General features: G+C 39.5%; 1 protein-coding gene and 1 long non-coding RNA gene across 2 annotated transcripts in view; one reads left to right on the top strand and one right to left on the bottom strand.

Moving 5' to 3' along the window:
- The first annotated feature begins 5,915 nt into the window (after positions 1-5,915).
- Positions 5,916-9,367, top strand: LOC309806482. The gene is made up of 3 exons (XR_014294397.1): positions 5,916-6,681; positions 7,982-8,044; positions 9,217-9,367. It is a non-coding gene; the product is annotated as an uncharacterized lncRNA (long non-coding RNA).
- Positions 9,368-10,365: 998 nt separating this feature from the next.
- The window catches only part of ANXA10 (annexin A10), a gene marked incomplete at both ends in the record, with an annotated part of 66,554 nt that continues 51,283 nt past the window's right edge, over positions 10,366-25,636 (bottom strand). The window contains 8 exons of the mRNA XM_082625259.1: positions 10,366-10,434; positions 12,630-12,752; positions 15,263-15,321; positions 15,835-15,930; positions 16,825-16,918; positions 17,006-17,059; positions 23,916-23,995; positions 25,007-25,097. Of these exons, the coding sequence (XP_082481385.1) occupies positions 10,366-10,434; positions 12,630-12,752; positions 15,263-15,321; positions 15,835-15,930; positions 16,825-16,918; positions 17,006-17,059; positions 23,916-23,995; positions 25,007-25,097 (666 nt within the window). The remainder of the gene's footprint in view (positions 10,435-12,629; positions 12,753-15,262; positions 15,322-15,834; positions 15,931-16,824; positions 16,919-17,005; positions 17,060-23,915; positions 23,996-25,006; positions 25,098-25,636) is intronic.

Raw genomic sequence — 25,636 nt, forward strand, 5'->3', positions numbered from 1 at the left:
CATGGCATGTGGGATCTTCCCGGAGCGGGGCATGAACCCGTGTCCCCTGGATCGGCAGGCGGACTCTCAACCACGGCGCCACCAGGGAAGCCCAATGCTAAACATTTTGAGCTTAATTTTATGTTATGAAAGAGATGTATATAGTCTTTGGGAAAATCTCTATTCAAGTCCTTTGCCCATAACTCTACAAGTCCTTGCCCTCCATAACTCTACAATTATGTTGTTTATCTTTTGTTGTTGAGTTGTCAAAATTCTTTAGATATTCCAATACTAGGCTCTTGTCAGATATATGATTTGCAAATATTTTCTCCTACTCTGTAAGTTATCTTTTATTTTCTTGATAATGCCCTTTGATGCACAAAATTTTTAATTTTGAGGAAATGCAACCTACCTAATTCTTCTTTTGTTACTCATCCTTTTGGTGTCATATCCAAGAATTCATTCCCAAATCCAAGGTCATGAAGATTTCTCCCTATGTTTTCTTCTAAGAGCTCTTATATTTAGATTGTTGATCCATTTTGAATAGATTTTTGTGTATGGTATGAGATAAGTTTACAACTTCATTCATCTGCATGTGGATTTACAGTTGCCCCAGAACCATTTGTTGAATTCTTTCTCCACTGAATGGGTTGGTAACTCGTCAAACCTCAGCTGTGTGGGTTTATTTTTGAATTCTCAGTTCTATTTTGTTAGTCTATCTGTCTGTGTTCATGCCAGTACCACCCTGTTTTGATAACTATAGCCTGTGAAATGTGTGGGTCTTCCAACTCTCTTTGTGTTCAGTACTATTTTGGCTATTCAAGGTCCTTTGTAATTCCATATGAATTTGAGGAATGTCTTTTCCACTTCTGCCAAAAAGGCAAAAAAGGCTGTCGGAATTTGGATAAGGATTGCAATGATCTGTAGATTACTTTGAGTACTATTGACATCTTAACAATATTAAGTCTTTCAATCCATAAACACAGGATATCTTTCCGTTTTTAGGTCGTCCTTAATTTCTTTCTGCAATGTTGTAGCTTTCAGTGTACAAGTCTTTGACCTCCTTTGTTAAATTTATTCCTAGGTATTTTATTCTTATGCATGCTATTGCAGTTGGAACTTTTTCCTTAATATTATTTTCAGAAAGTACCTCGCTTTCATGTAGAAACACAAATGGTTTTTGAGTATTGATATTGTACTCTGTGACTTTGCCAAATTTGTTTATTAGCTCTGATAGTTATTTTGTGGATTCTTCAGCATTTTCTACATATGGGATCATGCCATCTGTGAAAAAAGAGTTTTACTTGTTCCTTTCCAATTTGAATGCCTTCTTTTTCTTCTTCTTACCTAAGGGCTCTGCCTAGTACTTCCAGTAAAATGTTGATTAGCAATGGTGAAAGCAGACATCCTCGTTTTGTTCCTGATCTTAGGGAGGATATTTCAGTCTTCTATCATTGAATCTGACCTTAGCTGTGAGCTTTTCATAAATGTTCTTTATCATGATGAGAGAGTTCCGTTATATTCTTAGTTTGCTGAGTATTTTTATGAAAGGACTTTTTTTCAAATGCTTATTCTGCACTAACTGAGCTGATCTGGTGGCTTTTTCTTTTATTCTATTAATGTGGTGTGTTACATTGATTAGTTTTCTCATGTTGAATCATCCATGCATTCCTGGGGTAAATCTCACTGAGTCATAGTGTGTAATCTTTTAAATATACTTTTGGACTCAGTTTGTTGGTACTTTACTGAGGATTTTTGCATCTGTGTTCATAAGAGAAGTTGGTCTTTTCCTGTGATGTCTTAGTCTGGTTTTGGTAGTAGGGTAAAATGGGCCTCATAGAATGAGTTAGGAAGCATTTCTTCCTCTTCTGTTTTTCTGCAACAGTTTGAAAAACATTGGTGTTAATTCTTCTTTAAGTGTTTGGTAGAATTCACTACCAGCTGATCTGGACTTTCGTTTGTTAGGAGGGTTTTGATAACTGGCTCAGTTTATTTAATTACTATAGGCTTTATTAGATTTTCTATTTTTTTGAATCAGTATTGGTAATATGTATATTTCTAGAAATTTATCCATTTAACCTAGATTATCTAATTTTTTGTTGTAATGTTATTTGTTGATAATAACCTCATATAATCCTTTTTATTTCTGTAGCATCTTTCCCTATGTTTATTTCTGATTTTATTTGCATCTTCTTTCTTCTAGCTAAAGATTCTGTCAATTTCGTTGATCCTTTCTGAGATCCAACTTTTGTTTCACTGATTCTATTTTTCTATTATTTATTTTGTTTTCCACCACACCAATCTTTATTATTTCCTTCCTTCTGCTAGCTTAGGTTTTAGATCACTCTTCTTTCTCTAGTTCCTTAAGTGTAAAATTAGGTTGCTGATGTGAGATCTTCCATCTTTTTTAATTTGGGCATTAACTGGTATAAATTTCCTTCTGAGCAGCTTCATGTATCCCATAAGTTTTGGTATGCTTTGCTTTTGCTGTCATTTGTCTTTGTTTTCTAATTTACATGTGATTTCTTCTTTGACTCATTGTCTGTGTGCTGTTTAATTTCCATAGAGTTGTCAATTTTCCTATTTTCCTTCTGTTAATGATTTCTAGCTTCATTCCACTGTGCTCTGAAATGTGTCTGAAAAGACTTTGTGTGACTTCTGTAATTTTAAATGTATTGAAACTTGTTTTGTAGCCTAACTTATGGTCTCTTCTGGAGAACGTTTGATACGCTTATGAGGAGTGTAATCTTCTGCTGTTGCTAGGTGTGGTCTTTGAAATACATCTATTATGTTTAGTTGGTTTAGGGTGTTAAGTCATTTCTTTCCTTACTGATTTTGTGTCTAGATGTTCTATCCATTATTGAAAGTGGGGTATTGAAGTCTTCAACTACTATTTTAGCCTCCATATGTTTATGTTTTTTATGTTTTTTTCCCTGTAATTCATTTCTAATCTCATAGCGCTGTGGTCAGAAAAGATGCTTGATATGATTTCAATTTTCTTAAATTTACTGTGGCTTGATTTGTGACCCAATATGTGATCTATCCTGGAGAATGTTCTGTGCGCACTTGAGAAGAAAGTTTAATCTGCTGTTTTTGGATAGAATGTCCTATAAATGTCAATGAAATCTATCTGGTCTATTGTGTCATTTAAAGCTTGTGTTTCCTTATTTATTTTCAGTTTGGGTGATCTGTCCATTGGTGTAAGTGAGGTGTTAAAGTCTGCCACTATTATTGTGTTACTGTTTATTTCCTCTTTTTTTTTTTTTTTTTTTTTTGCAGTACACGGGCCTCTCACTGTTGTGGACCCTCCCGTTGCAGACCACGGGCTCCGGACGCGCAGGCTCAGTGGCCATGGCTCCCGGGCCCAGCTGCTCCGTGGCATGTGGGATCTTCCCAGACCGGGGCACAAACCCGTGTCCCCTGCATCAGCAGGCAAAATCTCAACCACTGCGCCACCAGGGAAGCCCTGATTTCCTTTTATAGCTGTTAGCAGTTGCCTATGTATTGTGGTGCTCCTATGTTGGGTGCCTATATATTTATAATTGTTATATCTTCTTCTTGGATTGATCCCTTGATCATTATATAGTGTCCTTCCTTGTCTCTTGTAACATTCTTTATTTTAAAGTCTATTTTATCTGATATGAGTATTGCTACTCCAACTTTCTTTTGATTTCCAATTGCACGGAATATCTTTTTCCATCCCTTCACTTTCAGTCTGTATGTGTCCCTGGGTCTGAAGTGGGTCTGTTGTAGACAGCATATAGATGGGTCTTGTTTTTGTATCCATTCAGCGAGCCTGTGTCTTTTGGTTGGAGCATTTAATCCATTCATGTTTAAGGTAATTATCGATATGTATGTTCCTATGACCATTTTCTGCAATGTTTTGGGTTGTTTTTGTAGGTCCTTTTCTTCTCTTGTGTTTCCCACTTAGAGAAGTTCCTTTAGCATTTGTGGTAGAGCTGGTTTGGTGGTGTTGAATTCTCTTAGCTTTTGCTTGTCTGTAAAGCTTTTGATTTTTCCATCGAATCTGAATGAGATCCTTGTCAGGTAGAGTAATGTTGGTTGTAGGTTCTTTCCTTTCATCACTTTAAGTATGTCATTCTACTCCCTTCTGGCTTGTAGAGTTTCTGCTGAGAAATCAGCTGTTAACCTTATGGGAGTTCCCTTGTATGTTATTTGTCATTTTTCCCTAGCTGCTTTCAATAATTTTTCTTTGTCTTTAATTTTTGCCAATTTGATTACTATGTGTTTCGGCATGTTTTTCCTTGGGTTTATCCTGTATAGGACTTGCTGCACTTCCTGGACTTGGGTGGATATTTCCTTTCCCATGTCAGGGAAGTTTTTGACTATAATCTCTTCAAATATTTTCTTGGGTCCTTTCTCTCTCTCTTCTCCTTCTGGAACCCCTATAATGTGAATGTTGTTGCATTTAATGTTGTCCCAGAGGTCTCTTAGGCTGTCTTCATTTCTTTTCATTCTTTTTTCTTTCTTCTGTTCTGCAGCAGTGAATTCCAGCATTCTGTCTTCCAGGTCACTGATCTGTTCTTCTGCCTCAGTTATTCTGCTATTGGTTCCTTCTAGTATAGTTTTCATCTCAGTTATTGTATTGTTCATCTTTGTTTGTTTGTTCTTTAATTCTTCTAGGTCTTTGTTAAACATTTCTGGCATCTTCTCAATCTTTGCCTCCATTCTTTTTCCGAGGTCCTGGATCATCTTCACTATCATTATTCTGAATTCCTTTTCTGGAAGGTTGCCTATCTCCACTTCATTTAGTTGTTTTTCTGTGGTTTTATCTTGTTCCTTCATCTGGTACATAGCCCTCTGCCTTTTCATCTTGTCTATCTTTCTGTGAATGTGGTTTTTGTTCCACAGGCTGCAGGATTGTAGTTCTTCTTGCTTCTGCTGTCTGCCCTCTGGTGGATGAGGCTATCTAAGAGGCTTGAGCGAATTTCCTGATATCTTAGATTAATTTTTAAACGTATTTTCTGCCAAACTGTAGATGGCTACTGATGACCCAGTTTCAGTATCGAATAGCTGCCATTTAGACTCTAGTTATTTTTGGAAAATCACTCTCTTCAGAATGCAGCAATTCAGTGAGCACTGAGTTTTCCATGTGCCAAGCATACCTCCTATATACCAGCCACTCCTCTAAGGACTAGTCTAGAGGCACAGAGGTGAAAAGAACCTTTGCTGTCAGGGAGCTGGCATTCCAGTGAGGGAGACAATACATGAGGTGAAATTTTCTCAGACAAGTGAATGATGAGCAGGCATCTTCTGTGTGAGTGCTGGAGCCACTGGACTTGTCTAGTAGGATTCCCTGCTAGTGTTGGAGGGTCTCCTGCAGAGGCAGGGGGTGGCTGTGGCTCACTGTGGGGACAAGGACAGTGGCAGCAGAGGTTCTGGGAAGTACTCCTTGGCGTGAACACTCCCAGAGTCCCCTTCAACTACTATTTTAGAACTGTCACTTTCTCTTTTCGATTCTCAGTGTTTTGCCTCATGTATTTGGGGGATCTGTTATTTGCGGTCTATATATTTATTGTATCTTCTAGATAAGTGTTATATCTTCTACATGAATCAACCCTTTTATCCACGTAAAATGTCTTTTTTGTCTCTTGTAACAGTTTGTACTTAAAGTCTATTTTTTTCTTATATTAGTACAGCCACCCCAGCTCTCTTCTATTTACTATTTGCATGGAGTATCTTTCTCTGTTCTTTCACTTTTCAACATCTTTGTATCCAAAATTCGTCTCTTATAGACAGTAAAGTGTTGGATTATGTATTTTTTAATTCATTCTGCCAATCTTTTGATTGGAGAATTTAATCCACTTACATTTAAAGTAATTACTGATAAGGAAGGACTTACTTTTGCCATTTTGATATTTTTTAAAATAAGTCTTATGCTCTTTTTTGTTTCTCAGAGATAGTTTCTGGCAATTTTATCTGTCAATGGGTATACTTTCTAGTTTCTCTTATGTGTTATAAATTTTTTTTGAGCACTATACATTTTGAATACAATAACGTGGTAATTCTGGAATTGTCTCCTTTCTCAGGGTTTATGTTTCTAGGGATCCGCTGTGGCGTTGTTTGGTTTAGTGACTTTTCTGAACTATTTTTATAAAATTCTGTGTATATTTTTCACCATGTATGGCCTCTGGAGTCCTTGTTTCTTTATTTTTTTAATTAAAAATTTTTTTTGTTTATTTATTTTGGCTGTACTGGGTCTTAGTTGTGGCATGCAGACTTCTTAGTCATGGCATGCGGACTTCTTAGTTGTGGCATGCATGCGGGATCTAGTTCCCCGACCAGGGATCAAACCCTGGCCCCCTTCATTAGGAGCACGGAGTCTTACCCACTGGACCACCAGGGAAGTCCCTGAAGTCCTTGTTTCCTTAGATTGTATTCAGCTAGTGTTTGGACAGAGATTTTTTTGAACACAAGGGGGAGTGGGAGAGACAGAGAGAGGTAGAAGAGAAAGAAGAAGAAGGAGGAAGAGCAGGAGAAGGAGAAACGGGAAGAAAATGAGAAGAAGGAGGAGAAGGAGAAGAAGAAAAGGAAAGAAAAATCTTCCTTCTGTTCTTTGCAGATTGGCTCTGTGCTGGGATCTCCTGCAACACTGAAGCCTTTTATGACTCACCCTACCCCCAGGTCCTGCCTGCACTCATCCTGGAGACCAGCAGTAATGAAGGCTTGGGGTCTTCTCAGGTATTTTCTAAGTATGTGTCCTGCCCTAGGCATCTGCATGGCTGTCTGAATTCCCCGACGCATGTGGGTTCGTGTAGAGTTTCCTCAGAGGTTTTCGTTACTCAGTTGTTTTGTCTTGTCACCTACAAATTGGCACTTGCCATCTACCTCTGCAAGGATCAAATCCTGAGCCGCCGCTGCAGCTGCTGACCCTCAGCACCCCCTGAGGGGAGTTCAGGGTGGAGAGCAGGAATGAGGCAGCCGCTCTGGGCTCTGGGGAAAACGGGCAGAACAGGTCTTCAGATAGTTAGATATTTTCAGGAGCCAATTTTGTGAGCCCAATTCTTACATCTCCTCATATCTAGAAAAGCACTAAAATCTTTCTTGGTGACGTCTGCTCCTCGTGACCGGCAGAAACCTTCTGCAAAAAATATGTGCTTGACTGCATGTACTCCCCCTTCGCCAAAATCACATGTATACTGACCTTGACCCCAGCCTCTTTGGAGCACTTTCTCAGAGCTCTCTGAAATGCTGTCTCCAGGCTCTAGTCCTCATTTTGCCCCAGATAAAGCTTAACTCACAACTCTCACGCTGTACGTTTTTTTCAATCGACAGTCTCGACTGTCATCTTTCACCCTCGGCAGCTGCCTCACTGTCTCCCTCCCTGACTGAGCTGTGAGCTCAGCCAAACAAAGACAAGCCCCTCACCTCAGTCCTTCTGGCAGCTCCCAGACAGGTCAGGACAGACAGATGAACAAGGCCGGTTCTGCTCCCTGGGGACTCGGGGACTGGGAAACAAGGCTGACGCTAAGCTGGAAGGAGGGTGGGGAAAGGGTGAACAAAAATGTCTCAGCGCTTTCCTACTTTTCTAACCTGTTCTTGACTCTGAGTTAAACCTTGGCTTATTTTCCACCCTTCTGGCCGCTTTTGCTTGAGTTTCTGATGTTTCTGTGCAGGGATGGGCCCTCCTGCCTGCTCTGCTGTCTTTGGTGACATCATTCACATTTGGCGCTGTTTTAACATGTAAAATAACAACTTTGGTCATAGTAATGGGCTTCTCTATAAGAGCACTAAAAGCCATGCTTTTTTAGCCAAACGATTAGCCTCTTTACTAGTTTGGTCAATTTAGGGCTACATGGAACAGCGTAAGGCTCTGGCTGCAAAGCACAGGGGTATGTCCTGAGGTATCTCCACGTCTGGCTTTATTTTGTCTCTGGAAGGGCCAGCAATTCAGTGGTACTTTATCTTCTCCTTGGCTGTAGATTGAGAACCCATCAAAACAAAATGTATTCCTACAATGTTACTCTCTTTTTTTCTATAGGTTAAACATGGGCGATGTGTTTAAGTTAATCACAGATTTTGTGCTTGTCACTCAGACCATCAGGTAGAGTAAACGCCCCTGCATGTGAAGTTCCTATAAGCAGCTGAACGTCTTTAAGTACAAAAAAAATGATAATAATTGAAACACTTCATCTCGTACAGGATCTCACTAAGTGAATTATACGATGACAAAGGTGACAACGTTGTGTTGGCATTTAAACAACTAAGTGAAGCATTCGACAGAAAGCTTGGGGGAAAAGAACGACCCTGACCGTGTCCAATTTTCCTGAGTCCTGTGCGCCTAGGAGACAGAGATAGCCAGAACGCCACCCTTTGTGTTTCAGGACATGGGTCGCTGCCCGTTCCTGCGTGACTAAGAGGAGGCTTGCAAACAACCCCTGGTTCCCTGTGACCATCCTCAACACACCCTCCAAATTCTCATGCTTTGTCTCAAAAAGGATTAGCTGAACTGATTTCTCCTGCTGACCAACTGGACAAAATACCTGCTAACTTGACCAAATATTAGTCAGGCTTCTCCCATCTGCCCCACAAGTCCCTGAACTTTAATCCACCCTTAGGCTCTTCCTGAAAGCTGCCCGGAGGGGTCCCCAGATCACCTGTCCCTGCCCCAACCCCAGGTCACTGTGAGGTGAACTGTGCAATCACACCACACACACCCCCATACCCCTCACCTGATCATTTCCAGCCTTGTTTACTAATCCCTATAAATTGAAGATCTTTTTCTGCTGACCTTTGAGACCCCTGCACATCCCACGGTCATAGTGTTTTCCCTTTGCAGTAGGCTTTTCCACTTACTGCAATGGTCTTTTCCAATAAATCTCTTCTTACCTAAGTCCAGATTTGTTTTTGATTCGATTTTCACGCTGCGCTAAAGACGTAAAAGATATTACTTAACTAAGGTATAGATTTCACAATTTACTGAATAGCGTATATAAAGATATCTTAGGGTGGAAAGTTTTTCGTTAGATATCTAAGTTCTCATCAGGAATTCTAACATTTTTCTTCTAAGAGTTTTAGCTTGTGTAATAGCTATGCTAAATGTCTCAAATAATTACTACTTTGGCTTGAAATGCTAATGATTTTCTTAAAGGCAGAAATAAAACCCAAGTTAAAATTGTACAACATCATACACTGTAGCAGTGAGCTGAACTCTTAAAAGTAGTTTCAGATGACTAATTATTACACGTTTCTAAATGTCCTGCATTCTTCCCCCAGGCAGACCCCAGGTTCTGAGCACATTCTCCATGTCCCTGAGGCCAGTGGGGACACATCTACAGAGACTAGGCTGTGAGCCATTGAGAGCGCTCCACGTGGAGTAAAGCACATCCGCCAGCGTCACTAGTACGTCTAGATTTATTGCCTGCATGTCCACATTTGCCTTGCTCGCCTTCCTCAACTGCTGCTTTCTGTGACCGCATTTGTGTGTCCTCCCCTGCGTATCCTGGGAGCTTATCCCTCCGTCTTGGACTCACCCATCTCTGTCCCTGCTTTTGCTCTTGGCTAGACAGTGGCGTCAAACTCGATTCTCCCCCCAAATCTGACTCAGTGAGTACTTTTTCTTTGCTGCTCCTAATTTACCAGATCTACAGACACAGAAGGGAACGGCCTTGACCAATGGCACAGATCATAGTTACTTCCCAGATAGGCTTTGATGCTGATGTTGAGGATTGAAGACAAACAAGCAGCAGGGACTCTGCTGCCGTTGCCGGGGTGAGTGGCTGGCTAGGCACTAACGCCAAGAACAGCAATAGCCAGAGATGTTGCCTTTACCAGAGGGGTTGTCAAATACACAGCACTCACGCACATGCATGCGCACACACGTGCCTATTTTTCCATCTAAGTCTCTTACACAGCTAAGCTTGACAAGTACATATCTGGCTGTATTCTGCTGTTTTATACCTTTATTTTCATTTAAAGGGGACTGAGATGTTCACTTTGGCTTTACTGCGTTTGTCCAGAGTCTTGAGTAGGGAAGGGGATGGCCATGCACCCCGTTTCCCTCATCTCCCACAGCATGCTGGGACAGCTGTAAGCAGACCCACTCCTTGTAGGGAATTGACGGTTCACATTAAATAACATATGTCAATGCAATAATGTCTTTTATTATTCTGTTACACGCAATCTAACAAATTCCTGATTTAGATATGTGCAAATCCAATCTCATACACTTTTGTCAATAGGTTTTTTTGAATAACCTATTGATAATAATTATTCTTGGAATAATTTTAAAGAGAGAAAAGAGAAAAGAGAGAAATATGATTCTATAGTTTTGTAATAATGCTACTACCAATGCATATTAATCACATAATCTGTATTTTGACGTGTCTCTGAAGATGAGTGCATCCTCCAAATCCTTCTTTTTATTTAGTAATCGTCAGCATCCCCGGCACAGATGGCAAGCAGAGCCTTCTCGTAATGCCCTGAAGCGAAATGCTGAAAAGAAGAAAATGTAATGTATTTGAAATACAATGTCATAGTATTTCTAAAAAGAAGCATAATTCCTCTGAACTATAGAATGAAAGACCATGGGCCGTTAGCATCACAAAAATTATTTATTTTTTTCATCTAAGTATTTAATATGCCCTGAGAACTATTCCCTGGAAGTTACTGAAAAATAATACCATGGTTATAATCAATAGAACGAAGTTTATATAAAGTTGATGGAACCCTAATGTGTTTTGTTTTTTTTTTTTTTTTTTTTTGCGGTGCTCGGGCCTCTCACTGTTGTGGCCTCTTCCGTTGCGGAGCACAGGCTCCAGATGCGCAGGCTCAGTGGCCATGGCTCACGGGCCCAGCCACTCTGCGGCATGTGGGATCTTCCCGGACCGGGGCACGAACCCGTGTCCCCTGCATCGGCAGGCGGACTCTCAACCACTGCGCCACCAGGGAAGCCCCCTAATGTGTTTTTATAAGAAGAATAACTTCCAGTAGAATCACATCTTCTCCTCAACTTGAAAGAGGTGTCCTCATTTATTGTTGTAAATCAGTGTAGAGTCTGGAGGGCAGATTGGGCAATATGCCTCAGATGGCTTAAAAATGTTTATAGCCATTAATGCAGAAAGTCTACTTCAAGAAATCTGTCCTAAGGAAATAATGATCAATTATTGATGAGACCAAGATTTAGGCTCCAAAATATACACCATAATATTATGTATAATAGTGAAAAAGTAAAAAGCAATAAATAATAATGTGGGGCAGTTTATGTACTTTAGAACTTCTACAGTGGGATCCATGATTTAATAAAAATATTTCTTTAAGTAGTAAAACATTTTTTAAAAGAAAACGTGTACAAAAAAATTTTGTTATTGGTTATCTGTGGTGGAGAATTAGGGCCATTTTAATCCTTTTATCATGCTTCCATAGTTTCTAAGTTTTTCAAAAAAAATGATAGTAATAAATAAAAGGAATTATAAAACTTATCTTTGTTAAAAGTCAACTCTCACATGCATGTTCTCATACACAAAGTTGTGTAATTATAATTCACTGCCTTAAATGCACATAGTAAAGTTGCATTAATCATATGTGAATATTAGTAGATTTTGAGGTGGCTGTCATTAATTGCTGTATAGGTATTAGAAGTAGTTTATTCATTTAGAAAATGAGTTATGACACGCATTTCTCAATGAGAAATGTTTAGCACCACTAAAAGTTTAAGGTTTTGAAGGTGGCTGTAAGGAGAGTTTTATCAAAGACGAAGGAGGAAGATGTCTCTTAAATGCTCCATTAACCCTTCCTCTTGGAAAGCACTTCAGCTCCCTGAGGGCCTACAAGGTCTTCTGGGTTGTGTGATCTCTTGCTCCTTGGGTTGTCAAGTTTCTTCCGTATCTTTCAATAAACTAAAAAGCTATTTTATGCAATTGAAAATTTCAATGGAAACAACGTGGACAAGGTAACAGGATTTAGCTATGTGCAAAATATACATTAAGATACATTCTAGGACCCTGTGCTTGGGGTAATGCTCTGAGGGTGCCATCTTGAAGTTCTTTATACTTTTTTGAATGAGGGGTCAAACGTTTTCATTTTCCATGGGGTGCCCCAAATTACATAGATGGTCCTACATATTCTGATAATTCTTTGCTAGGTTTTGTCAAAATCCAGGCTAAAGCTTAGGTGTATCAGAATGAAGAAACTACCGGCCTGTTGACTTCTGAGTCGTTGCTTCTTGGCATGAGCTTCAAGGGCTCATGGGATGGCAATGTGCAGAATTTTGCACCCACGTGATGGGATCTGACTGGCTGCCGTCTCCTATGACAACACAGGAGAGCTGATCTCAGAAAGCTCTTCACAATTTATGGGCTCTTCTTGCAAAACGTTTTCTTCCTGGTGCTGATCATTCTTGGACGTTTAGCTTGCAGATCCTCATCACATGATCGTGGGATGAATAGTTTACATGACAAACCAATGACTTTTGCTTAAAACACATCAAAGAGGAATAAGTTTTGTCACCGAGGTGAAGGGATTTTTCTCACCTGTTGCGCTAAGGCTGCCTGACCTACTAATGTAGATGATCCCAGCCAGAATATTTAACTTTTTAGATTCCACCGTGAAGTTACTTAAATTACAGCTCTTGTTTCAGTTTCAAAAAGGATCAAATATGGGTGCAAAGAAATCACGTGTAGGAGACTTACTTTGATATCATGGAAGAGGGACTTCCCGTATCTCTCTTTGTATCGTTTCCTTATGGTCATCAGGTCTATTTCACTTCTGGCAATTAGAATCCTGATCACGGTTTTATTATGGAAACCAAAGTCCTAAAAGACACAGCCAAGGGGAGAAAAACAATAAGGAAACAGCACCTTAAAGTCAGTCTCTCTAAAATCGACTCATCCTCTTTTCTGTGGCCGTGTGCTCCTGGTCCTGTATCCCTCAAGCCCTGGCATCCCCACCCACGGGCATCGACTCAGACTCCGCCTCCCCTCTGTGACCCGCCCCCCGGGCCCCCACATGGTACACACACAGTCAAGTGGTCCATCTACTCTGCTTCTTAAGTGCCCTCTAATCTCTATTTCCAGAGTCATAGCCTTGATGCTGGCCCTCATCACTTCACCTGATTCTGCAATAATCCTCCCTTTTATTTAAAAAATCATTTTTTATTGGAGTGTAGTTGATTTACAATGTTGTGTTAGCTTCTGCTGTACAGCAAAGTGATTCAGTTATACATGTACATACACACACACACACACATATATATATATATCTCCACTCTTTTTTAGATTCTTTTCCCATATAGCCCATTACAGAGTGTTGAGTAGAGTCCCCTGAGCTATATAGTAGGGCCTTATTAGTTATCCATTTTATACATAGTAGTGTGTATATGTCAGTCCCAATCTCCTAATTTATCCCTCCTCCCCTTACCCCTTGGCAACCATAAGTTTGTTTTCTATGTCTGAGACTCTATAATCCTCCCTTTAAAACCTGGTCAACCTCCCCACTGTCTCCTGAACACTGCATTTTAAGATGCAAATCTGATCATGTGCTCTTTCTAGGTAAAAATTCTTCCTGGGTTGGGATGTGGGTCCCAACTCTGTTAGATGAACGTCAGCGTTTCTAAGACGGCAATTATATTTTTATTTTATCGTCTGCTTATTGTGGAAAACTGTAAATGTAAGAATTCCAGGTACTCAAAATATTTGCTGATTTAACCTCCAATACTGAAAAATACACAGCCATCCCTTTCTGTGTACTAGGTCCGGAGTGAATACCGCTTCACAAAGCAATTTCAACTTGTCTGTTCAAATGGAGTACTGGTGACATCCAGTGGCCAGGAAGCAGCAGCTAATTTTTGATGTCTGAATGTTTTGGGTATAGACCTACTAACAAACTTTTCCATAATTTGAAGTGATGAAAATGAATGATCCAGCCAACTTCCCATATTTAAGTTGTGTATCATTCACTTAGAATAAACTGGAGAAAAACAGATTTTCTTTGGTGAGAGCTGGTGAAGACATCTTTTGAACAATACTTGACATTGGCAGGAGGCCCTTGTATATGAACACTCTGATTACTGGAATATACACTCCTCTGCTGTACCAGCAAACTGTTCGTGAGTACACATACCTTTCTTTTTGCATTGACACACACAGCAAGGGTAGAGTTTTTATTTATTATTAGGATAATTGGCCCTCACTTTGGGCGTCATTGGAATCAGAATAATGTGATTATTTTCCCAAGGTCATTCACAAGTGAAGCTTCACTCTTTGTTGGAGAAGGAAACGGTTGATGTCATACAATATCCTTGCCCAATACACTTTTAAATATATAGTTAATCAAATCCACCTTTATTCTTGGAAATAGAATCAAAAACAAGCAGAGGACTGTGAGCACTGATCTTCATCCTGTGTTCTGAGGATACATGGGTTCTTGTACCTAATAAAAAATCCTTGTACATCAATAAAAATAACTAAATAAAATATTCTTGATCATTAGCATATTATCCAAGCTTGCTTGCTACCTCTAAGAAGTTGGTGTATAACAATTACTTTGAGGATAAAACACTCCCTTAAAATTATTGTACCACTGAATTTTTTTTAATGATTTTCTTTGAGTTTTCGGGGCTATGACATGTATAGTGATTTGTATGAGACCTTTTCATTTTCTAAATATTTTTGTGCACATTGGGGATGGGATATTCATTGTCTCATGCACATAAGTATTTGTTTCTTTGAAAATGAATGCACCAAAGATGTGCAGTTGATTATCACCCAAAACTAAAAAACATTCTCACTTAATTACAAAAATAGCGTTAGAGTTTATTGTTGTCTAGCTGTCTCATTTTAAGTGTTTTTTAAAATAATACTTTATGTTTAAAAATAACCACTCACGTTTTGTGTTTTTAAAGTTCAGGAATGCAGCCATTTCCTTCTGAGAGTCTGTAATGTTTTGACATTTTCTGCTTGATGCCATATGTTGTGTAATTGCCTGAGTATGAGGGGGTGTTCTTCATATGTGGTAAAAGCATTTGGACCTACCAGTTTCTCCAGATGCTAAGAAATGCTAAAGCACATCTCCCTGGGGGGAGAGGCCCCAAGGAATACTTCTTAGGTACCTCTGTTTGATACAGAAAGCAGAGCATTATCTTTATTTGATGGGTCTCATTTTGGTGTATATTTCTTCACTGGAGCATATTTGCTTTGAAATTAATATATTTGCATACAAATTCAAATATGGGAATCAATATTTAAATAATTGAGGTAAAACTAGTCCTTTGAGAAAGTAGACATGATTTCTGGAGAAATTTTAAAAATACGTGGCTCATACTTACATGGATTGCATTGTATAATCTGTAAGCAAAATAGGCTGGTTTGTCTCGAACACAGAGAACTAGGAAAAATCAGAGAGAAAAGAAGAAAGTTTGGGAGTGACGGTACATATTTTCTTCAAAATTTGGGAAACAATGAGAATGCTTTTTTTTTTTTCCAGTTACAATCCTGGAAGACTGATATTTTGTGAGTTCTCTGTGGGATCCCTCATTGTACATTGTATTAAAATGTCAACATTTAGAATAGTGGTAAAACCATAACCTTCTTTTCAAGGGAAAGGAAGTTAGTATGTACAAGATGAATTTAAAGGTGTGAGATCCCAATTACCTGAGAATTCAAGGTTTCCTAGTGTGCAAGTTGACAGCTGTTAGGAAGGGTATGGGTTCATGAAAGTTATTAGCTTGCCAGTTTAGTGCTTTGTATCAGTAGCCGATGCATGTTTCCTCTACAGAGTTAACATTCTGTCTAAATAATTAAATTCAGGGGAAAGTGACTCAATCAAGAGCTTGCTCGTGCATCTTTAATTCAATCAGAGCTAATCAGCATTCACTGTGCCAAACACATTGTTACTCACCAATTGCAACTAGCAGCTCTTGAAAGGATCCATCATAACATTCATTAATGGCATCTACTATGTCTTGCCCAGAAATAGTTTGAAATTCCTGGAAAACTTCAACAAATCGATATAATTCAAAGGAGATTTTATGAATATTATAATTTTAAAATGCAAACATGGATTTGATTGCTTATACACAGTGAAGGTAAATAAAGTATAGGGGTGGGTGTTGGGTTGCAGTAGGCCATCTTTTAAAATTTTTTAATGGACTTTTCTGTGTTATATATAGTAGAAAAAAATCAAAAAAGTATTTAAAAAAATAAGGGAGACAGAAAGTTACAGCAGTTTGGGGAAAGTCGAACAAAGCACCTGTAGGACCAGTAAGGCAGCTTCACACAAATCACGACTTCAGTAATAATGACCTTGGTTCATTACGGACTGTGTTCACCATATTCTTTTTTTTTTCCTTTTCTTTTTTTTTTTTTTTTTTTTTTTTTTTTGCGGTACGCGGGCCTCTCACTGTTGTGGCCTCTCCCGTTGCGGAGCACAGGCTCAGTGGCCATGGCTCAGGGACCCAGCCGCTCCGTGGCATGTGGGATCTTCCCAGACTGGGGCACGAACCCGTGTCCCCTGCATCGGCAGGCGGACTCTCAACCACTGCGCCACCAGGGAAGCCCACCCATATTCTTTTTAAGACAACATATGATGTACCTAACAGGAGATAGGTAATATAGGTGAGTAAGTTCTCCATCAGAAACAGAGGTGGTTTTAAAAAGTTTAGTATTGAAAGGTTATGTGATTCAATTATTGGCAAAATAAAATTCTAGGGGAGCTTCATCCTTAGCAATGTTATTAGATGAGGCACGTCTGTATAAACATAACCCCAAAGAGGTACCTTTGAGATAACTGGCTTTCCTCTCTTTATATATAACACCCCCCTTTCCCAATTACCTACTTGCTTTTTATTCTCTAATCAGGGGGTAGCTGTAGAGAACAGAGGGCAGTTACCCAGCCACAGCTGCTGGTAGCTCTTGTTACACAGGATCATTTGCAAAAGCGTTTTGTGCTCCCCTGTCCTCTGCTGGCAGGCCTCCCACAGCACCTGAAACATCACAGGCCGTCAGGTAGCACCGCGGCCCCAGGCTGGCGTGCCCAAGGTCCCGCGGTCGCCCCAGGGCTGGCCCGTTACCATGGCGTCCTGGGCAGCCGTGGCAGGGTCCGTGTACCCTTCTTCCCTGGTTCCCTGTGAAGTAAGCACAGGTTTCCCTCTGTAAGTGCTCTGAATTGACAACTTAGTAGGGTAACCGGGACACAAATCTTTGAGCCACGAAACACACTGGAGACGCCTAAGAAAGTTCTATCGTTAGTCGGAGTTAGTCTACATTTCTTGGGTTATGCAATGCAGGTCTTTTTAAAAATGTGGGCACTTTTCATTTTTTCTTTGTAGCCAAGGTAATCTTTCAAGGGAGTTGACAAGTTTTTCGCTTTTCCGGTTCCCTGGGCAGTACCTCTGCCGCCCACCCCTTCAAACAGCGCCCACTGCCTGGCCGGCTGGTAGAGACGGGATTTTAACATCGTCAGAAGGAAAAGGCAGAGAGAAAGCGTGAGTTAGTGCTCAGTCTCTGACTTGTAACATCTCATATAGGCAACAGGAAAATAACCATGAAATCCAGAATGTGTGCAGTGAGAGGATTTTGTAAATTTGTTTCACTCCTGCCTCTTTATCATATGAAGAAAGAACAGACATGGCCAAGCTGCCCTAAGAGAAGTGCTTTCAAACAGGAGGGAAGGAGAGCCCCCTAATGCAGGACCCTCTGGTCCCTGAGGGTTATGAGGGCAGAAAGAGGCAGGAGAGACACGTGATGAGACAGTTTAGTTAACCTTTCCTCTCCTTTGGGTCCAGATCTGGAGGAAATGCTTTTTCTTGCTTTTTTGACTTTGCTGAAAGAACACAGAGTACACTGCCTTCTGCTCCTGTTGTCTTTTCGGACTCTGGAAATGAACTCAGTGACGGAGCAAGATGGGGCAGCCGAGGCCCCAAAGACCCCTTCCTGAATTCATCTCAGTCCCGAAGCAGCACGAATGGGCCCCAAATTTCTCTTCTGCTCCTGATGGAGGAACTTGCCTGCTGGCTGACAAGCCGGCAGCGGAGCCGGACAGGTGCAGTGGTTGATGGCCGCAGCAGGGCAGACCCTTCCAGCAGGCCAGGGCTGTGCGACAGACCGCGCTGGCTGGAACCCTGTGGGGAACACAGCCGGCCACTAGTGGGAGTCTTAGGCTCCAGAGAGAGCAAGGGTGAGGCCAAACCATCATGAAAAGTTACTTGGTTCTGATCCAGCTGAGACAGAAAAAGGGATATAAGTTAACCAGCTTAACTGGTCAAGTCTCGTCTTCTCAATGGGATTTGCCCTGAGCAAGCTGTGCAACATCGTAACCTACCCGCCATCCCCTCCCCTGCCCTGCCGTATCCTTCATCACCTAACATGCTGTGAAATGCACCAATTTGTTAGATTTCTCCTTAGCTGTCTGCGTCCCCCGATAGAATGCAAGCTTCTGAAGACTGGGGTCTTTGTCTCTTTTGATAATTCCCAATTGTCCTTGGCACATTTGAGAAATATTCACTGAGTCAGTACTGAACGAAGGAAGGGAAGTTAAAGAAATACCTTTTAGATGGCAGAATTTAAACACCAGTTAGTAGATATGGGAAGATTTTCTGGATCGTTGAAGTGTTTTTTGTGATTTCCAATCAAACGATGTAGCTAACCAAACACCTACGCATGCAAAGTCTGTGAGAAATATTCAAGAATTTTCTGCAGTTCTGAAATTTTTGTGAGAGATTTGATTTTTGGACATTTAACTTGAAATGGTGCCCATCTGTTTACCTCTTTGTGCAGTTAATTGCCAAAAGCACTTTAAGCAGACTGGTAGATTAAAAAAATGTGAATCAGTTTAATGTGTGATTTAGCTTTTCCCAGCAAGTGGATTTTGTCATATAAAAAGCCTAAGACAGTAGACTGGTAGGTGATGTAAATGCCAGAGAAACGGCATAAATGAGAGTTGGGGTTAGGGACAAAATAAAAATATGAAAGGAAGAAATTAAAGGAATTAAAATCTGGCTGGAAGTATTTGGAGCAAAGTGGCTACAGATGATCCCCAGAGGCCTCAGGGCATGAGTCTGAGGAAGCATCCCTTGGAGACTGCTGACAGCCAAGGTGAGGACGGTTTCCATGTTTTCTGTCTGTGGAAGCATTTGTCATGTGCAGGGTGATTTGCACGCATGGATTAATTGATCTCTGCGTGACTACCTCCCCATTACGTGACAGATGCTTAGATCTCCTGTAAATCTGCTGTAATAAAACCACAAGAAGTGCTGTGAGTCCGTTCAGTGATTGGCATTAGTTTTCAAGAAGAACGTGTTCTGGTTGCGTGGTTGTCTTATGAGAAACAGCCCTGTTGGAAAATTCTTTATAGATTAAAAGCTCTTTTCTTCCCAGAAAATGTGACAGTAATTTAAACACTTCACGTTTCATGCATACCTTAAAGCTTCCAATTCCCTCAATCTCTATTAATTGACAAAAAAGAGGTGTATCTGAATGTTCATGATGTCAAAACGATGAAAGCCATGGGTGGTGTTTCCCCTGATGCTGGAAGTGACGCTGCAGAGGGAGGGAGGAGGATGTGACTGTAATTGCTGAAGAAGTTTAGAATATGGGTACTGGGAGGGAATGGAGCAGAATGGGTTCACTTCCTTTGATTTACAGGGTAGATATCTGGAATCTCAAGAAAGCAAAATGATAAACCCAAGGACACACAGCTGACTTAGAGCCAAGAGCAAAAGATACACAGATATATACCTGGTTGTTTTACACAGAGTATCTATCTATCTGCCTGTCTATCTATTATCTGTCCGTCATCTATCTACCAGTCTGCCTATCTCTATCTCTATCTATCTATCTATGTATCTATCTATGTATCTATCATCTCTCTATGTATCTATCATCTCTCTATGTATATATGTATGTATGTATCTACCATCTACCATCTATCAAACATCTATCTATAGAGAGAGATGGGGGCAGAGAGAATAAAGATCCCAACTGGAGGGTAGAAGGAACTTGGTCACGTGACAGTGCCCCTCAGTTATTTGGCTGGAACTCATCACCTCTTTTTGTAAGATGTCTAGACAGAGTCTCTGAAATGGTGTACCCCACAGATAGGGGTCAGAAGTGTTGGACTTCTTCAATTCTCTAGTTAACGTTACATCATTTTCACTCTTGGAAATTTACTGATCCAAAGCCTAAACCAGGAGGTCCAAAATGCAGAGCCATTAATGTAGAAGTCAGAAGTCACTGGTCAGACTTCAAAATATTTAAACATCTATGAGAAATTATACATTTTACTAAGCATTACATGGGACTCCTGATCTTGAAATATAAGTTTTTCACTTCCATTTTCAATTATGAGTTAAGTGCTTTCTTTGAAATATGTATTATCTTATACTCATAAATTGTGTTTTACATTTTAAGGGGAATATACTATGAAACCTTATAAATACATAATATTTAAGTAAACCTCATTAATTTCCCTTGGCTTCTTATAAAATCTAGGTCTTCCTTCACCATCAATTTTTATATTCTATGTTGAAAGGACAATTTTACTGCTCTGAAGAGCTATTTCAAGGTTAAACACACACACACACTTAAGTTCCAACTCTAGAAATTGAACTTAAGAAGTAATACTTTATCCTGTAAAGTCATAATCCAAATTAGGTGAAACCCAGTGATAAAATAAATTGTGTATTATTTTAAAATGTGTCTATACAAATAATATTATGTATACAAATACACATTCTCAATTTATACTCTATCAAAAATAAAGCATTGTTTAATTTCAGGGAAAAGGAACTGCAATTGTGCATAAGATAGATAGCCCTATTACATCAAGGGAAAATATCATTCACTGATTTTTTTCCCCTTGTGATTTATTTTTTCTCAAGTTTAGTTTTCAGAACTGTGTGCTTTTTCCTGAAATATAAGAGCTTTGCTTTATAAAAACACACTGCGATCCTGATTCTTGGCTGTCAGTTACTTTTAGGGGGTTTGTAGCATAACCTTTGATGTGCAGAGATTCTGAGAGGTTCTTTGAGTACTTGATCATTGGAATTTTACCAGATAGAAGTAGAACTGGAGTTCAATCAGATGGGGTTGGAGGTGGGAGCCATCACATTTAACAGTGGAGGAGGAGGTATGGTGTCTTGAGGCTGTTTTCAGGTTAGTCTCTCACTCAGCAGACGTGAGACGTCAGGCCAGCCACGGAGCCCATCTGAGCTCCCAGGGACGGGGTGCAGCCAGTCAGCTCCCTGGGGAGCTGACTCTGAGATGGAGACCTGCAGGTATCTTGTTATATTTTTTTGCCTTTTTAAAAAAAAATTATTGAAGTGTAGTTGATTTACAATGTTGGGTTAGTTTCAGGTGTATAGCAAAGTGATTCAGTTATACACATACACATATTGAAAAGATACCTGCACCCCTATGTTCATAGCAGCACTGTTTACAATAGCCAGGACATGGAAGCAACCTAAATGTCCATCAGCAGATGAATGGATAAAGATGTGGTACATATATACAATGGAATACTCCTCAGCCATAAAAAAGAATGAAATAATGCCATTTGCAGCAACATGGATGGACCTAGAGATGATCATACTAAGTGAAGTAAGTCAGACAGAGAAAGAGAAATACCATATAGCACTTATATGTAGAATCTAAAACATGATACAAATGAACTTATTTACAAAACAGATTCTTGTTATTATGGGATGTGCTGGGGATCAACCATGGATGGGAGAGAAAAGAAGCCAAATTTGGAAGGAGAGGCTGGACTGTGATATAGGCCTAGTGGAATGCAAAATAATCCTAATGAAATATTTTTTGTCTTACTAGAGAGCTTATATATTTCTTTAATAAATTGAAATAAATTTCTTTTTGGATACTAAGAAAATAAAAAGGTGTTTGCTATTAAGATGCAACTCATGGATTTATAATAGGACTTTTGGTTTTATTAGGGGCAGTACTAATGCCAACACGAATTTTTGACTGGAAACTGTTGTTTTAATTTACATTATGGAGCATCAGTCCTAGAAAACCAAAAGATGAAGACCCTTCTAAATTGAGAGAATGTTTTAGTTAATCTTACAACATTGAAAAGTTAGAAAATATTCAATTGACATGTTGCCAAGTAAGATTATTTTTAATATTAATAATGATTATTAAAAACTTTTTTCCTATAATGACTCAACTTCTGTCACAAATTTAAATAAGCTTATTTTTACAACACCTTACACAGAAGTCTCAAGTTGGACGATATCTATTCTCTATTGATGTTCTCATCCCAGAGATTAGACTCTTCAGAATAGGACTTGATGAATTGATACAGGCAGTTTTATGAACTATGCAGCCATGCCATACACATCCAAATTAAACCACAGCAAACCAAATTAAACAAGAAAGCAAATTCTTGATTTTGTTTTTACAAATAGAATTTTTACTTTAATTGAAAGGTCAATAGATTTGCTCAGCACTCGGCCATTGTTTTCAGTTGAACAATTTGAAGAAATCCAACCAGCCCTAGGCACCAAGCTCTCCTCCGTCTGGGGCAGCTAATACTTGCTTCCTCTGGAATCTTTCCTTTTGGATTTCTTTATTCCTAATTCAAAACTGACAATAACTTGGGCACAAAAAAAAGAGTAAAAAAATGTAAAATTCTTGTTGCCTGGCAATGCATGGAATTGTTAGTTTGTGTTCTAATCTGGCTGATATATTTATTCATTCTTAAACTATAGAGACTATTATGAAGTACAGTATAAAGTTTTTAATCACAATAAACACACATGAAAGAAACCACACCTGTGTTTGATTGGATGTGTTAATCCACCCTGAATGAGGAAGATAGCAAAATTGCCCAATCAGAAAAGAAGGAAAATGAAGTAGTCACTTAAATTTGCACACTGCCATTGATATTTTAAAGGAAAAAAAAAATCATTATCAATAGTCATTTTCTCATTTTAATTATTTTCTATATAGAGACTAGTTCTAGACAGGGTAGAAAGAATTCTTAATTTTTATCTTTCTTGTGTAAAGTATACAATACTTTAACTTGAGAAATAAAGTTGTTTTTGTAAAAAAACTTTGTAGAATTAAAAAAAAAAAGAACTCTCTCTAGGTAAAAGTTTGAACCTGCAATTTCAGAAAGAAAAATTAGCATATGGCTCTGGGTCTGTTTTCTGGAGTGGTTGGGAGATTTTCTGTGTTTTTTTCCTGACCTGATGTTCCCTTGTTTTCTTTCATTCTATAAGTTCTATAACCTGGGCTGGAGCATCAAAAGTTCCATCCACTGCTCTCCCTGCTAGAAGATGGCTAGTCAACAATCTGAGTGATAACACAGAGAAACCGAAATAGCTTTTCTTGCCTAAATTCAAGCCCCTTGTTTCCTGCTGAATCCTCTCCCATTTCCTGCATCACTTCATCCAGTACTGAGGGTGTGTCTGATTGATTTGGTCAACACAAACTCAAGGAGAAGATGGAATTACAGAAATAAAGAGATGGTAAGAAGGGAAAACTAGTTTTTATTTTCAGTAATCCAGATTCTCCTAATTTAAAGTCATGAGTGAGGCTCCTGGATCCCCATGTATATTGTACTCTCATCTGGTGGTTCTGACTATTCACCTGTTGGTGTGGTCCTGGGTCCCTGGGGCCTTAGGCCATGTTCTCATTCTACTAATTGTAACTGTAGTATTTTAAACCTGTTAACACCCTTGTAATTTATAATTATTTATGCATTTATTGATAATTATAACCATTTTACTTATAGTAGATTGTTTTGAGAACAGAGATGGTGTCTTATTCATATTTGTTTGTTTCTATATCCAACCCAAGTTTCTATCATAGTGCCTTGAATTTAGCTGGCATTCAGTACTTGTTATTATACAGAATTCACTGTTAAACTGGGGTAAACTGGAGTTTTCTGTCCTATTTTTTGAAAACGAAACATACCTATTTTTTTTAATAGTGCAAAATGGTGTGAATTTTGGAGTTTCATACCTGGACCAAGTTCACCAGCGTATCTCTGAAGTGTCCCGAGGTCTCTGAGTAAATGTCCTCCTGCAGGTCACGGCTGTATTCTGGGTACGAGAACGCCCACGTTGGAGGGTTGGTTTATGATAGAACCACGTATCACTGTGCTTGCCTAGGTCAGCGCTACTTCCCCCATATGAGTAGAAAGTGAGGAGACATCTAATCTGCTGACATTTCTTTGTCTTTTACCACATTCTACTCACATGAAGCCAATAAACAGTCCACCCAAGTAATTTGACAGCAGTGGTAACATAGGCCCAGGTCGGTTTTCTTAAAAAAAATACTATGTCTATTCCAAAACTGAAAAACAACATTGAGAGTCATTTCGCATTCTGCAATCTTTAAAATTCAGAATTCTGCCTTCTCTTTCCTTAGCACACTGCCCAGCCCGGCTCTCCCCAAGTCTTTGTCCTGTCTTGATATTTTCAGTGAAGGGTCTTACTTCACTCCCCTTGGGAAAGTCTTGTTTTTGTTTGAATGCAATAGAGCTGATTGTCTGGGACATTTTCTTGACAGTTCAATGTCACGTGATACATGACGCAATGGAACTTAAGGCATTAAGCCTTTTAAAAAATGTAAAGAGTTAACCTTTCCACTTTTAAGATGCGTAAAAACCTGATTCTGAGGTGGATCGCAGTGATTATGAGGTTTACGTAAATTGAAGTAGTTGCCCATATTTGTAGAATTCGCTGAGTGATCATCGTGCTTTGCTTTGTTCTGTCTTTATACCTGGTCCCTCCTAGGTAAGAGATACGATGCTCCCTGAGCCACTGTGCCCGGTACTTGCTGTCCTAATGTAAACACCCACCTCATAGAAACTAGTAATTATTTTCCTGGAAAGTCTGCTTCACTTGATTGTCTAGGGAATTGTTTCATTTTTAGTACCCTAATCATCGATTCTACTTAGTGAATTAATTAGTCTTGAGTGAGTGATATTTCACACATGAGTGTCTTAGAAAATTCTTTAAAATACATAAACTGGAATATTTTACACATTATTTGAAACATATAAAGTTTATATGAGCGTAAAACATATGTACAAATGTGTATTTCCTTACGCAAATAGTAGGCTTCTCGCATCTGGAAAATTTCTCCGTTTGTTCTTGAAGCTAATATATCAATGAGGCAGTTCTCATCAGTGCCTGCTCCCTGGAAGGACAGAGCAAGAGAAATATAAAGGCATCTGTGCTGGAAATAACAGTGCACTCTGTGCAGTAAAGGGATCCAGCCTCCCTGGTGTTCTGAGAGGTGGCAGGGGGCAAGGAAGTATGCTTGGGGTAAAGACAGGCCCAGTTCAGTCTGCCTCTGCTACTTACTAGCTGTTTGGTCCCCAAAAGATAATATTATCTAAAACTCTGTTCCTTCATAGTGTGAAACAGCATGGGCATTTCTAAATAATGTGGGAAACGATGTTTAAACAATGCTCATGACACTGATTTTTTTCCTGCTAGAATATCAATTCTTGGGCAAGCTCGAATTTGATCCTGGGTCTCTAATTTTGCAAAGATGTTTCAGAGACGTCTCCCTGCCTCTCCCCGGATGTGGACTTCTGCACCGTTTGCCTAAACATTTGGACTGGGTACTTTCTGTAGTCTCTTTCAGCCATAGGCATAAACTCTTCTCTGATGGTGATTTTAAAGACAACGCATCTGTTTCAGAAAGCTTCAGAAATCCTTTCCATTCTGTGA

This window comes from Mesoplodon mirus, assembly GCF_964341445.2.
Source record: "Mesoplodon mirus genome assembly, chromosome: 1".
Classification (NCBI taxonomy): domain Eukaryota; kingdom Metazoa; phylum Chordata; class Mammalia; order Artiodactyla; family Ziphiidae; genus Mesoplodon; species Mesoplodon mirus.